At 40.4% G+C, this 15494-nt stretch overlaps 1 protein-coding gene across 1 annotated transcript in view; it reads right to left on the bottom strand.

The window, feature by feature from the left end:
* nrxn3a (neurexin 3a) overlaps positions 1–15494 on the bottom strand; it is a 445490-nt gene that overhangs the window by 235336 nt on the left and 194660 nt on the right. The window contains exon 19 of the mRNA XM_030044763.1: positions 3998–4117. Within this exon, the coding sequence (XP_029900623.1) occupies positions 3998–4117 (120 nt within the window). The remainder of the gene's footprint in view (positions 1–3997; positions 4118–15494) is intronic.

The following is a 15494-nucleotide window of genomic DNA, read 5'->3' as shown; positions in this document are numbered from 1 at the left end:
CACCTGTGATGCTAATTGAAACAGACGGAGGGGATTGATTGCACCGGTGTGTGGAGGTGTGGAGCAGAGATCAATAGGGATGCGCAGGAAGGAGCGCGGCTGTTGCTGGGCGGCCGCATGGCAAGAACACGGCGATGCACGCTCTGAGAGGGACGCCGCTGTTTGTGACTTTCAGTGTCACTGACGGTGAAGACAGAAGGACGGGAGCTGTTTCAAATCCTTTCTGAAACTCACATGTACATAGGATTACCAAGAGGGTTTCTGCCGGAGCTCTGGTTTCCTCCCACAGTCCAAAGACATGCAGGTCAGGTGAACTGGAGATACTAAATTGCCCCTAGGTGTGGATGTGTGTGTGAATGTGTCTGTCTGTGTGTCTGTCCTGCAATGGACCAGTGACCTGTCCAGGGTGTTTCCCCGCTTTCCACCCAGTGAGCACTGGGATAGGCTCCAGCACCCTGCAACCCTAATTAGGATAAACAGGTTGGAAAATGAGTGATGAATCAATAACCAAGTGCATGTGGACGATAGTTTTGCTCAAATTTCTGTTCAAACCTGTGTTTTTCCTGTGTATCACAAAGGAGCAGTAGCCACTAGTGTGGAGAGTAAAAAATTTGTGGGTACATATTTTTGTCCGAACCTGATCCGAGCCCGACGGGCATTCTTTCCTGGGTCTGAACCCGACCCGAGCCCGAGATTTTGCCTGTCCTCCATCTCTAGGTTACGTTTACCACCTGAAATAGTCTACATGTTGCCTTCAGCGTCGTCACGTAAACTCCAGCACCATACAGGAAGTTGCCCAGAACAGACAGTAGGTCCATCATTTTTATTTATTTTACACTAGAGTTTCATTAAAATAACACCGATGTGACTGAACCTGAACATAATTTCAAAATTTTTGTCTGAATCTGGGCCGGCCTGTTGGTTCCCAATGGGGGTCCACACTCTAATAGCCACCACAGAGACAGAAGTAGATTACTTGCTATCATTTGTTTTCTTCATAAAAAACATGTACACATGTTAGAGGACAAAAATATCAACTTTCTACAGAGTACCAAAAGATTATGATCTTGTGGCTTCTTTCGCACAAGAAAATAGTTGTACCATGGGTCAAAGAGACCTTCAGGTTAATAACAACGTCAATATTTTTAATGCCATTTCAGACTGTAAAGATTCTGCTACACATGGTCAAAGTCAAGCTTTGTTTATGAAACAGTCTGAGTTAATTTTCGCTACAGTTAATATTTGGAGCATCCAGCCGGTATCCAGTAGGGCAGAAGTGAAATAATATCACATTTTTCAAGGTGTGTGTGTGTGTGTGTCCCTTTAACATTAAACTTTTCAACTCAATCTGAAGGTGCTAATAATAACAAGAACATTATTATTATTACTCATAGTAGTAGTAGTAGCAATATCTGTAGTAGTATTCTCATTTTTATTATTATTATGTGAAATTAAAATGGAATTAGAATGTATTCCGGATATGCAATCATTTGAAATGTGTTATATCCATCATGTCACAGGGGTGACACTAACTACCATCTCTCACATAAGATATCAGCAAACCCATATCTTAGTATAACCCTTCTACTACACAAGGCTATTTGTTCGAGCACATGCATATGGGCTTTTTCACAGCTTACAGGAAGATCATCTGACCTTTACCCTCAACAACACTCCATTTCCATATTTCATGGAGAACCTGATCCCACACACCATCAACTAAACACACCTATCAAGCTTTCCCTGGCCCATTAAGTGTAGCTGTTATTGAGTGACCTCGCACATACCTCAGAACTGACCCATAATTAGTGCACTACAGCTTATAGACTGCCCCCTGGCAATGTGTTTTACACCAGCTCAGCATTTGAATTTCATTCCATGTCTGCTGGAGAGTTTTTGTTCCATTTGTTTCAATGTGATGACCAGAGAAATCACCCAAAGGTTGGGCACGGGCATCTAAACGAAAGCTGATTGGCTTTGGATCCTGTTCAAAGTGAAGTATTGCACTAACTCAGACAGACAATGGGTGTGCATTTATGTGACATTGTTTAGTATAGTCTATGGGGATTTGATTATAATTTTACCTTGCTGCATCAGGGTTTATGCTGTGTTTTAATATTTTGTATTTTTAAAAGATGAGCTTTGGCTTTTCTGCCAGTAATTGCAAGTGGGATGTGAAGCTGGCAAGGTAAAGCACCAACATAACATGTCTTAACAGGGCTTTGGGCCAGCGCATACCACCAGAATAGCTTTAAGACATCCTGGCCTGGTTTCCATAAGAGTGTGGAACTTTAATGATGAGATGCAATAGCATTTTTCCACCAGAAATTCTGCCTCTGAGTGAATTGCAATTGATAGTGTCTATTTCCATCTTTAAATCTCCAGAATCTGCCTTAAGAGTTACACAACTGATAACTGAGACAGTGGAAGATGTGTGTCCCTGTCTCATTATGTTAGAAATATTTCACCAGAAGAATGTGACCATTCAGTACGGCTTTGCATTCATCATTCTCCACGCACATAAAATGTTCTTTCAAGCATCAATGAAATCATCCTTCTGCAATTTCACTTTTCAACATGGCAAGCACTTACCTTCTGAGAAATTCCAAAGTCTTCACATCAACAACATTTAAAAATAAAGTCGAGGTCAGAGAGACGTTGCTGTGGATGGAGGATGGGGATGGGATCGTCTGGATCTGTGTGAATATCCAGCATGAGAGGGAGGCATGCTTTCTATTTGAATTAAAGCAGCATCTGGGGAGCAGGTGGTTAAGCTTCCGTTAGGCTGAAGGGAGTTACGTGTCACAAACTAAATTAAGGATGCACACTGAGTACATTGACGCGACTGGTAAAATAGTCTACTTGTGGGACGGAAAATTTCTAGCTGTGTTTATTTGTGTGCATCCAAGGGTTTTGAGGCATTAAGTGGCAGGTGTTGGAGAAAATAAAGCACTCATATGAGCGGCGTGTGTGTGTGTGTGTGTGTTTATGTGTATTTGTGATTGTAAAAAAAGGCTGGCAGGGGGTAGATAGATGATTGTGTCTGAGCATGTGTGTGTGATCCCAGAACAGTTGAAAAGTTTTTAGTCTATGTACATATGCCTGTCTATATAATATATGTATGCAAGTACAGGGATTGGACAAAATAACAAAAATAGCTGGCAAGATATCCAGATGAAGAAAAGTGTTGACTTTCAAACATCTTTAAAAGCTGGTCTTGTACTTTGTATGACTTGTAAAGTTAAAAGGATAGTCATCCACGTTAAAAAATGATCGGACATGATATAAACTTTGTTTATTTAACAGCTTGGAGTAAGGAGGTTATTTAAGGATTAAGGAGGTTATTTTTAAGAACATTAGCCTGGGGGGAAGTCGACCTGAATGGCAGGAGGCTAATGGTTAGCCTGGTGAGAGGAAGATAGTACTGCTACTGTCCTCCATAACAACTAGGAGGGAAGAGAAATTAGTTCAAATTTTCAGAATGGATGAACTATCCCTTTAAAGTAACAATCTGCAACATTTTTGCACAACTAACTATCCATTTAGGACAATGTGTTTTCATGATTTAGCAGGTTCATGAAAGCTTATCTCTTGGCTGTTCTACACAGTTGGTGTCAGACACATGTTTCCTATGGGGGAAAAAATGATTTTTTGTAATAAATAAAAGAAAATCTGTAGCTAACATGCGCAGTAATAGCCTCTGTGGCTGAAGAGACAAAGAAAAGAATACCACTCCCTGAAGCTCTAACTTCCTCAAGAGAAAATCCAAGAATCCCAAAATACCTGGTCGTTCTGGTAATGCTGTTTGAATGACTAATCTTTGGGTGAAGTGCAACAACACCACAGCAATCGAATCCTCGCACCACAGATGGACACAAAATAATAAAAAAAAAGTATTGAGGATCTTGTGCTTCCCTATGTGTTATTTCTGTGATTTCTATATCCCTCGTCCATGTGTGAGCTGAAACACTGGGAAATAAGCAGAGGTGGTACTCACGGTCATTGCACTGGGTGCCGGTGTACGAGGTCATGGAGCAGTCACAGGTGTAGTTCTCCCACTGCTGGATACAGATGCCCATGTTGGCACAGGAGTCCTCCTGACAGGTGGTACTGGGACCTACAGGGGAATGTCCCCATATGCGCACAAGGACACACACACACACACACACACACACACAGTTCTTTTATTTCTACACTAAAAAAAAAACAAAAAGGTTTTTGTCCATGCATATAAAGGTGTGAGTGCCATGCAGTCAGGTTAGTAGTAATCCCAGGGTTAATTAGGCTCGTAGGCTTTTAGTGTCTGTTCTTATTAAATTATTAGTCTTGGTGATTTCTACAATAAAACTGTTCAGGTGGCAGATTGGCAGTGCTTCTGTTCTGTGAGGTAAATGTGTTTGGTGCATCAGCAGGAGAGGTGCTGCTGTTGGGATTGGGATTAGTGAAAGTGAAACAGCTGGCTGGAACATGTGCAGCATTTTAAAACAACCATACCGGTGATTTTTCATGTTTAGCATAATATCTACAAACTGTGTATGGTTTACCTTTCTTGCTTTTCTCAAAGCAAGCAGCCAAATTTTAAAACTCCAGTATCATTTTTTCCTACCTGTTATCCAGCCATTGGTTTCCATTCATTCCACTACGATATGAAAATGAACTCAGAGACTTAAAAAACTTTCTTCACCACAATGAAGTCGTCCACATGAGTTTTTTCCTAAAAGCAGCAGCACTGCTGTGTTGATGACTTGAAATTGGGCTTGAAATTGGGTGGAGTGAAATGGTCCCTCTGACAAATAGTCCCTGAGGAAATGTTTGCTTTCCACAGCCAGTTATCAGTTCTGTGGCTTATGGATGATGATCACTTTGTTAGCCACAGAAGCAGAATATTATAAGTTGGGTGTTTAACCATAACTTCAAGTTCAAAGCGATAAATTAGAATTTTATGTTATGAAATCTTTATACCCCCACATTATCTGCAAAATGGTTTGTTACAATGTAAAATGTGAGTAAATTGTAGCAAATGGGCCAAACATTGAAAACCACTGGTATGGTCCTTTAAGCCAGTCATACCAGGCACTGACGTCATGAAGTCTCTCGTATTTCTCAACCGTTTTTGTCTGTAATGCAGGTAATGCAGACTCAACTGCATTACCTCATAAAGTAACATTTTTTTCTTATCATGGCTCTCTCTGCAATTATGCCACGTGGAATATGTTGGGCATGAGTGGCAACAGGTTATTTTATTATGGCACAAACTGGTTTCTCAGAGAAGCTGTTCAGTGTCCACAGACTGCCATTCAGACGAAGGAGCCTGTGGTCTGTCTGCTCGCATCTCACAGCGTTATGTGTTTTCCACCAGTGACTGTCATCTTCTCCTGGGGAGGCTCTCTGGCTGGGTTTGCCTGCACAAACAGTGAGCTCCCTCGCGTGACAATGCTTTTTGTACTGTCAGTCTTCTGACTCCATCCTGGTGGCACCAAATAACCACACTGAAATACCTGCAGGTGTGACTCTCACTTTTCCAGCAATGGAACTATGGTGCATCTCACCAGTGGAAATACGGCACTCAGTAAAGTGCATGCCTTCACCAAAGCTATGCAGTTCTCAACATATGCCATTTAAACATCACATAGTTAACCAAATTACACTTATGTATATTATATATTTTCATTGATTGTTATTGATTATTACTGTTGAATAAATTCTAGCATTAAACATTTATGTGTGTGTAGTTGATTTAGGGAGGATTTCTGTTGCTGGAGTTATGCATGTTTTTGTGATGGGCCACACTCACCACCACACACCCTTTTGGCCAATCAACATGAAAGATTAACCAGCTCTTCCTGCCCCATAGTCAAGCTTTCCACAAGGTTTTGCCATGTTTCATGAATCTGTTGGGAAGTATATACCTGTTTTGTGTGTGGCCACGCCCACTACCATGCCCCACTTTGGACCAATCTGCATGAAAAGTTAACCAGCTCTTTCTTAGCCCATAACTAAAAACATAATCGCTGTTCAACTCCATTAGTGGAGGTAAGCAGGTACAGGAAAGAACACGAATATCAAAACACAAAGATTCATGGGTAGAGATACTGTAGGTGTTGACAGCTGCATTATTCACGCTTGGAAGGCATTAGAAAATGAAGCAAATATGGAGTCAGGATAAGGTGAAATGCCTCCTCTGTACAGGCCATGGATTTCTTCACTCTGAAAAAAATGCTGGACACTTGAGTATCCAAACAAAGTGAATTACATCTATGCAGATCATTGCAAATCATTCCCCCCTCAGGTCATATCCCACAGAGCACTAACTCTTTGCATACCATCAACATTTATGGCTGTACATGACTTCTCTGCAGCCCACAGGCATTACCAGCCTCTTGACGTCCTATCAAGTGTCTTTCTTTAGACATTTAGCATTTCATTCCATTGCTATGAGACTTCGGCTTGCGTCTAAGTAATTCAAGCAGGATGGATTGCAGTGTTGAAATAAATAAGTCAACAAGGATCTCAGTTATCAAACTGCAAATTATGTACCTGTGGCGGAGGCTGAAGATTAACATGAATAAATTTGATGGTTGTTTCCCCTTACTAATTTCCCCATAGGGTTCAGAAGAAAATTCATGAAGAGAAACAATCATCAAATTGTTTTTAAGCTGTGTCGTGCAGGTGTGACGACTGCAGGGGCGTGAAAAAAGGCTGTAATCCGTCAGATGTTTATTTTTAAAGGATTGAAAATGCCCTCAGATTAAAACCAACTTTTGCACGTTTTTCACTTTTTATGGAAATAATATAAATTATGGAGTGTGTGCTGTCTACAGAGTCACTATTTGGCTGCAGGATATTTGGCATCATTTGTGGAGTGTGCATCAGTCAGTTTGTGTACACACCCACACATATAGATTCATTTTGTGTCATACAATGTGCAAATAATACAGATGATGATGCTTAAATTTAAGTTTGTCTTGTATACTTTTCAGGCATTGAGGGTGGGTTGTTTTGGACTAGAGTAACTTCCTATATTGCTAAAGTCTTAAAGTTGAGGGAAAATGTCTTGACTGACCAGGTATCACAAGCACAAATATATCATTTACTCAAATGCTGAAATTTGAAAATAAAATCTCAAGGAGTGATGTGAATGTGTTCATGCAACAGTGGATTCACAGTAATTTCCCTGCATACTGCTAACCTGTCCACAAAGCCTGTTTTGAATAGACTTTACTGGCACTGTCAACCAGTACAGGTGCAACCTGATGATACTCACTCTGATACTGGCATTACTTAAGAGCAGATTATGGGGAACCAGCCACAGCAAATGTCCATTTTTTAAGGGACTGTCAGATTAGCTCTAAGCCCATGCAGAAATTTGCTGCATTTCCCATACACATAATTTGAAACCCCATGAAAACAAGGTAACTACAGTGACAACATACATTACTCATGAATGGCAGAATGAATGGCAATGAGCAGCTAGAGAGACAAATTTCTCCATCCCATGTATTGCATCAGAGCTTGTGAGTCAGGTGTAATAGATCAGACTTTTACCATAACATGCCGGTAAACAAGCAGCACCTCTGTTGAGGAGAGTCCTCAGCTCACAAGCTGTAAAAGCTCCACTGACTCCATTTGGTGAAATGGGTATAGTTCTGGTAGAACATCTTGATTCAAAAATTTCATGCATTTTAATATCCCTCATTTAATTCAATGTGCCCGATGAGTTGGCATATTAAGAGTTTTTGTTCCCAACTTGTGCCCAAGCAGAAAAATGGCACCATTTCTGGGGTGTTTTGCAAGAATCCTGCTCCAGACGGCCAGCCAGAGCTGTGCTTGACTCAACATGATCTTTTTGTCCCACGATTTTAGAAGAGAATTTCTCCAGAGCTGTGTTGTTTGAGCCAGAGGTGTTTACTAAGGGATTGATGTCAGTCCCCAGAATAAAAGGGCCTCTCCAGCCTCATCCTTTAGCCTTCGTTCAACAACCATACAGATAGAAGCCCATTGTGAAGAGGCTGAGATAACAATTTCTCCACCTCCAGTACCCTCTTTAGATCAGATGCAATGAAGCTGCAAAACATGTTGTGTTTTGAATAGTTTCAGCTTGAAACTCTGCTGCTGTTACTATAGCTGTCTTTATTTCTCCCCCACTTTCATGTAAAGACATGCAGCAGCTCCAGGTGAGTTCTCTGGGGGTTGGTATATGGCATTATGGGAAATGTAAAAACTGACTAAATGAAGGAGAACTGAGGACGGCAAGTTGAGGGAAAATGGATACAACAAAAACTCAGAGAAAACAGAAAAGAACACTTCATGGCATCACTCCTGGACTGCACTAAACATAACAGTTCAGAGGAAACGCCACCAGGCCCCTTTTAGAGAAACTGCAAAAACAGAAGTGGACTTGGTCTAATCACTGTGAGATGTTAACATATTGTTCCTTAGCCCAGGACAAACCTAGTGTAAAGGTTTTGTGATATTATGCTAATCCACTGTGAAGTTATGTCAGTTTTTGTGGTATGCCACATCCACTGCCACGCCCTCTTTTGACTGAATGACCTGAAAAATTAATCAGGTCCCCTGTGGCCCAGGACATACCTGCTCAGAGTTTTGATGACTTGTAAATTATGAATCCCTCCACAACTTTGAACCTGTTTGTGGTATGCCACGCCCACCTCCACACCCACTGCCACCCACCCTTTTGGCCAGGGGGCACGGCGCGCTTGGCACTCCTTCCTTGGCCCATGGCCAACCTTCCCCCCAAATGTGGTGTAAATCCAAGCATCCATTTGGAAGTTATGTGACAACAGAATGGATGAATGCACAACAACAGACCCTTTTTCACAGCAGCCATGTTGACATGAACCAGCAAGGTTAACCCAGGTGGTACTAATGGCATTAATTAAGGGTCTGTTCCATTTAAGTTCAGCAAAAACTTTCCGGTGAAGCAGAATACACAAGTGCAGGGCCCTGGCTCACTCACACCTAATGGGATGGAGCCTTCACTGATGCTCTGTGTAACACCTGTGTCACCCTGCTTTCTCAGGTCAAAATGGCTGCTGTGACAGGGGTCGAGTTGAAGTCCCTCCTGTCCAACTTCAGCAGGTGAGGAAGAATTAGGAGGTGAAATTCCAGTTCTATACCATGAAATATTCATCAATTGTACTGTGGAAAAACGCCATTCTCTCTGGCCTTTCCTTGGTATGACGGCATATTAGGGCCATGATGGGGAGAACAAAAAATTACTGAGCTAGGGAGGGGGGTAATATTCCAAGAAAAACATCTCAGAATATCTAAGATCAAATTCGTAAATTTTCAAGGAAAAAAAAATCAGAAATTTTGAGATTAAAGTCATAAATTTATGAGAGAAAAACTCATTTTTCAACACATTTTTCAGAAAAGAAACTTGGCAATTCCGAGATCATTAAGTTACAGACTTACAAGAAAAAACTTGGAAAAATAGTTTTTCTACTGTGGGATTTAGTACAAAAGAAATCCTTCGTACTAAATACGTAAATATTCTCAGAAAAGCACATTTTCTTTTTTTTTCATGCCAATTTGTGACTTTTCTATCTCAGAATTCAAGCTTTTTCTCAAAAATTTGTGTTTTTTTTCTTGTAAATTTTGACTTTAATTTCAGAAATTCAGTTTTTTTTTTTTTCTTGGACTTTTACCCCTCTCCCCCAGCTCCATACATTTCACTCCCCAACAGTGGCCCTATACACTGTCGTACCTTGGGCTATATTCTATATTCTGCCTAAATCTTTGTTATAATAAGTTTATTAATATTCTTTTAAAAGCTATGACTGTTTAGTCAATAGTGCAATAGTAAATGATGCCCTAAGGCTTTTCCCTCAGTAAAAGCACACCAGTGACACGATAATAATATAATATATAGATATAGATACAATACAGCAGATAAATAGTGTTTAAAAAGAGCAGTGCTGCTTGACTAAAATGTTGCAGAGTTAAGTGGAACAATTAAGTTGTGAAATAGTTTCTCTATGTCAAATATGTTACAGCAAGGCAAGCATGATATTTGCATAATTTAGCCATAATCTACCGATACAGCCAGTTTGGTCTCCTCTACAGACTGCTATTGGATTAATCCTGTTTGCTCTTAAACTAAATCTTTATGAAAATAAAGTAGACATCACACTAAAACTCCTCGGCGGCTAATAAGGCACTGGATCTTGCAATGCAAATTCTGATGGTAGGAGCCTCTGTGCATGATAAAACAATGCACTTCTTCAAGGAGTAGTCATTATCAAGTGTCTGTTTATCATAATAATGCTGCACAATCCTATATAATCCAATTCCGCATGCTCGCCATTAGCAGAGCAACAGCGGGGGATGAAAATTACTCTGCTTGTAAGTTCTCGCAGAAATTTGGGCTAAATGTAACACGCACATTTACAAGTGAAGACTTTTATGTGAGCACACTTGGCGAGCCAAAGCCTTGTGGAAACACTTAAAGAGGCCTGTCAAATGGACATGCTAACGTGAGTAAAAATAATCCCGGCGAGCGTCTATTGACTGCATGCAAAGCTCTGCCTTAACACCTTAATTGATCAAACGAGCTCCCTGTACTGGTGGGATCGCTAATAGAATTTACGCAGCCGCTCCTTAAATTAGGCAGCTAATCACTCTGACCAATTTCCGGGCATTTACACATGCTGCTTTAAAGTAAATGTGTGTGTGTGTGTGTGTGTGTGTGTGTGTGTCTGTGTGTGTCTGTGTGTGTGTGCGTGCGCCATGTGTGTCTTAATGGATTCTTCAGCACCCAGAGTCTGGACAGATGTGAATGCCGTTGCTCTCCGTCAAGCAACATTAGCATAAAACAAAATACATGGGCCCAATACAGCAATAACAAGGACTGCATAATTATACAGCCACAGCTAATGTATTATTTATGCAAACACTCTCCATTGCCGTCATTAGTCTGTCTGCCTGCCTGAACGCCTTTGGCGAGGGCAACGCAATCGCTCAGGGTGGTGTATTCAACTTCTCTCTGCGAGAAGTGAGCCATTTTCTGCCAAATGCACAGCAAGACAATGGTTTTTTTTTCCCCCTTAAAGAATAGCTTGTCGCATTTGCAGTGAGTTGTGCCTATGTGCCTGAGCATGTGCAGAGAAAGAGGTCACCAGCAGCATTACACACTCCAGGCTTGGTATGGGAATTTGAGGTGCCTACCTTGAACATCACAAACTACCACCCAACAGGAACCAAACACATGAACAAATTATCCTTGGCAGATCGATCAGAGAGGTCACAGGCCACTGAACTTTGGAGAAGATTAGATTTGATTGAGGGGACGGTTCACCCATTCTGAAAAATGAGATGTTATTTCACTTCCCCCCAGCTGTGCTGTAGGACAGTAGTGGTGCTATCTTCCTCTCATTGTTACTGAGTGCTAGATACTGGCTGGATGCTCCACATGCTAACTGTTAGCCTGCTGCTATTGAGCTGGACTTCCCCCCAGCTAACACTCTGAAAAATAACTGCCTTAATCCACTCAAGAAGGTTAAACATCACTTTACAAGTGTCACTGACCAAAACTGAAGTGAAGGGTTCCTCTCCATACCTGAATGACAGGTGCTGGGAGAGTGGCAGCACTGTGGGCATAAAGGTTACACTCCCACACCCTATCTGCAATAGAATATTTTAGTATTCTTATTCTAATTCTTCTTCTTATTATTATTATCACTATCATTATCATTATCATTACAGTTATTTATTATTGTGCAACCTTTCAGTGTGTTGATCTTCCTCAGGCATGAAGAAAGCTTTGCAGCAAAAGTATTCTATAGCACAACCCAGTGAACCAATAGGAATATGATCCCAGCTGAAGAAAAAAACACACTTCACCTGAGACCACTCAATCCATCAGCACTGAAGTCCACAATCTTGTACATACAATATACCATATGGATCATATCTGATGAGGCTTATCAGCTCATGTTTCTAAGGCAGCCTGACAGACAAATCTGACAGAGAAAGAGGAGAAAAAAAGACAAAAACTAAAAGTGGACTGCCAAGTGCACAAGGACAGTAGTTTTGCTCGAGTTAGTGATGTGCAGCAGAATTTTGAAAACAACACAACCCAAAACAGTTACCATTAGTAGAACTGTTTTCTTGTGTACTTCAGAAGTCATATGTGCATTTTAGGAAAGCAACACATGTAAGTGATGTTAAACCTTCTTTAAGTGGATTAAGGTTGGTATTCTTCAGAATGTTAGCTGGGGGGAAGTCCACCTCAGTGGCAGGAGGCTAACAGTTAGCATTTGGAGCATCCAGCCAGTATCCAGCACTCAGTAACAATGAGAGGAAGATAGCACCACTACTGTCCTACAGAACAGCTGGGGGGGAAGTGAAATGACTTAAAATTTTCAAAATGGGTGAACTACCCCTTTAAAGTAACAATCTGCACCATTTTTGCCCAACTAAACACATAGAACTTTGGTCAACATTTTTACTTTAGGTGAAATGTGCTCAATACATAAATCTTACTTGACTTAACAGTTTAAGAGTTTTGCCGTGCTTTTGTTGTTTTTGGTTAATTTTCAAGGTCCTGTATCATTCAGCTTTCATGACTGGGTTCACGACAGGCAAGCTACATTTCATTTTGAGGATAAATGTAGCTTGGTTAAAAGAAAAGCTGAATTAGTTCAGCTGAATGAATTTAAAGACTAAAGGTCCAGTGTCAAATGATCAAAATGCACATTTGCCACCAGTTCATTTCCATCAGATCCAGGCAAACCTGGAAGATGCTTTTGTGTTTATCTTTTGGTTTGGAGAACTTTCATCAAGGCAATTGTGGTCTTGACAGCTCAGCCGTTTGCAAACATGAAACGCTTTTATTTCATCAATGTCAATGAGTTCCTCCTGCCAACTGCGACCCTTCGTCATCCCCCTCTCTTCCTCATCAACAAAACAGCTAAATCCCTGGCTGAATTTTAGTGACTTCCACGTGGCAGGTGATGGAGCTCGGCCTGCTTTAAACTGCCATGGAACGGCACCGCTACTCTGCCTGGAAAAACAGCGAGAGTTTTCGAAATTGCAGTGAGGTCAAATTGAACAACTCCAACAACATTTTTATATGGTCTTCATCTTTGATCACACTTTATGTAAACAGAGGAAAATCTGTTTGAACCTGAGCAAATTCATATGATTTCTTTTGAAAATATGGGAAGAGAAGTCGATGAGCAATAAATTACCTGAATGGAAGAAAGAAAGAATTACCTAAAGATTAGCAAAAAAGATTGAGATCAATAAAATAATTTAATTTAAATACAATTATGAGAAAATTAGCCAAAAAATACCAATTACTGGAAAAACTGTAAAATAAATAAATAAATAAATGAATGAATAAATAAATAAACAAAATCTTTTATTTCTTATCTTTGTCCTGTCTTGGAGGAACTGCAAAGTTACCACAGATTTGTTTCCCTTAAAATTCAGATTCAAGGATCAGATGAGTGAATAAATAGCCCCTCGTCATGCTCAGGGTAAATTTGAGGAACAGAAATGTGCTTTCCAAGCCCTCTGAGCGTCACTGTTAGAAATGAACTGCTCTGTACATCCAGTGTGAACCAAACAGTGTCCTAGTGCCATCTAGTGACTGTCTGCATGTATTACACCTGTAGGCTGCCAGCTCAGGGATCATTTATGGGCACCGGCTGATCACTGTAGTGCTGGACAAAGTGCAAATCAACTAGATGTGATGAAAGCTTGCAATGTAAATGCAGTACAGTTTCCATGACTGACTTGTTGTTCCATAGCAACTAATCAGATGATCATGGTACACAGAGTGAAAGAAAGCATACAGGCAAATGCAAAAATGAGATATTAGAATGTCATGGACATGATACTAGACAAAACCAACAAACTGTGATTGATGAGATTTTATTTTTTAAAAAATAAACAAATCCACCATTTCTATTGTTGTTGCTGTTGTCATTATTGTTGTTATCATATTTTGCAGCACATACAGTGTTATAAAGGACATTGCTTCCATCCCAAACCATTCAGATTTGGAGAGACAGAAGTACATATAAATGTTTTTTTTCTTTTTTTTTTCTGTAAATATGGCATTGAGCTGCCACATTAACACAGTGAATGCTTTATCACGGAGCTCTCTAACTTAACATAAGACAAAAAAAAGAGAGAAAGAACAAGAAAACAAATACATTCAATGTTCAACTTAATGATATCATGAGCAAAAAACATTCACAAGAAAAAGAAAGAAATTGCTGTACAGAAAATGATTTACATGCAAACAAGAATAGGCGGCAGAAACTGGCCCATAACCTTGTCGAGACAGAAAAAATGACAGCACAACAATGCATGACTTGCACAGTAAGATGGAAACATTTTGTCCACAATGAAACTTGCTGTGAGTGCAAAATGTTTCAACAGCCCGTATCTATGTAGCTACAGTAAATGCACAGACAATTGGAAATCAACACAAAACAAATTAAAACCTTTGGCAAGTTTTGCTTTGTGTACATACTGCACGGTGCCTTGCTGACAGGGCTCCAAATATGGCCTGATACACATTTCTGTTTCCACTGTCCATAATGCTGCTTTTCAAACTGCAGATTTAGATTTACAAGATGTCTAAAGCCTTTTGCAGTCACATTTTCTTTGAATAGTGCCGTGTAGATGTTCCACAGAATGCTAATTCAGGAGAATATCAACAGCTGAACATTATATTTCAACAAAATACTGCATATCACACACTGTGATGTTATGAAGCCCACCAGAGTTCTGGGCAAGAAACGCCTCTATGGTTATGGTTACGGTTCTGATTGGGTGAGGATTTATTTCAAGTGTGTTTTGCTGAATGGTCAACAGGTCAACAAATTCCATGGCCAATCACAGGGCTGGTGGGCGTGTCATGCCCAGAAGTCCAGTGGGATCCATAATAATGCTTTTAATTTATTTTTAATGTATTTTACTGAACACCTGCTGACTATTTAACTTATACATCAGCTGACATTCTGCTGAATATCTACAGGGCATGATCTAAAGAAAGTGTTTGCATTTTTTCTTGGTACTTTGAGAGTGCCTTTTAACTCTCCCTATAATTAGATATCTGTAGGTTTAAACATGGTACCACAGGGCTGACATTTGTAGCTACAGCTTCATAATGACAACATACCTGTACAAGTCCAAAGTGTCTTTGTAAGCAACACACCTGATCTAGCTACCATTAAGGAGCTTTTCCTTACATGATAACATTGTGTAGAACTCTTCACATCCACAAAATTCTAAAAAGTTAAACAATAAAGGAGAACAGATAAAAAGGAGCACCTGGCAGTAGTTGTGTTACTGCTGGCATAAAGTGGTGTGATGATGACGGTGACGGCATCATCAATGGGTGACCAATATGGCCGATAACATGATGGTGTAGGTGATGAGATGTTTGGTGTTTGGCCCCACTCTAGCAGTAGGTGAGAGAGGCGACCAGTACAGTTAATAGGACGGAAGGGCTTCCG

This window comes from Myripristis murdjan, chromosome 22 (assembly GCF_902150065.1).
Source record: "Myripristis murdjan chromosome 22, fMyrMur1.1, whole genome shotgun sequence".
NCBI classification, from domain to species: domain Eukaryota; kingdom Metazoa; phylum Chordata; class Actinopteri; order Holocentriformes; family Holocentridae; genus Myripristis; species Myripristis murdjan.
The sequence above is the reverse complement of the archived record's forward strand: the minus strand, read 5'-3'. Positions and strand labels throughout refer to the sequence as shown.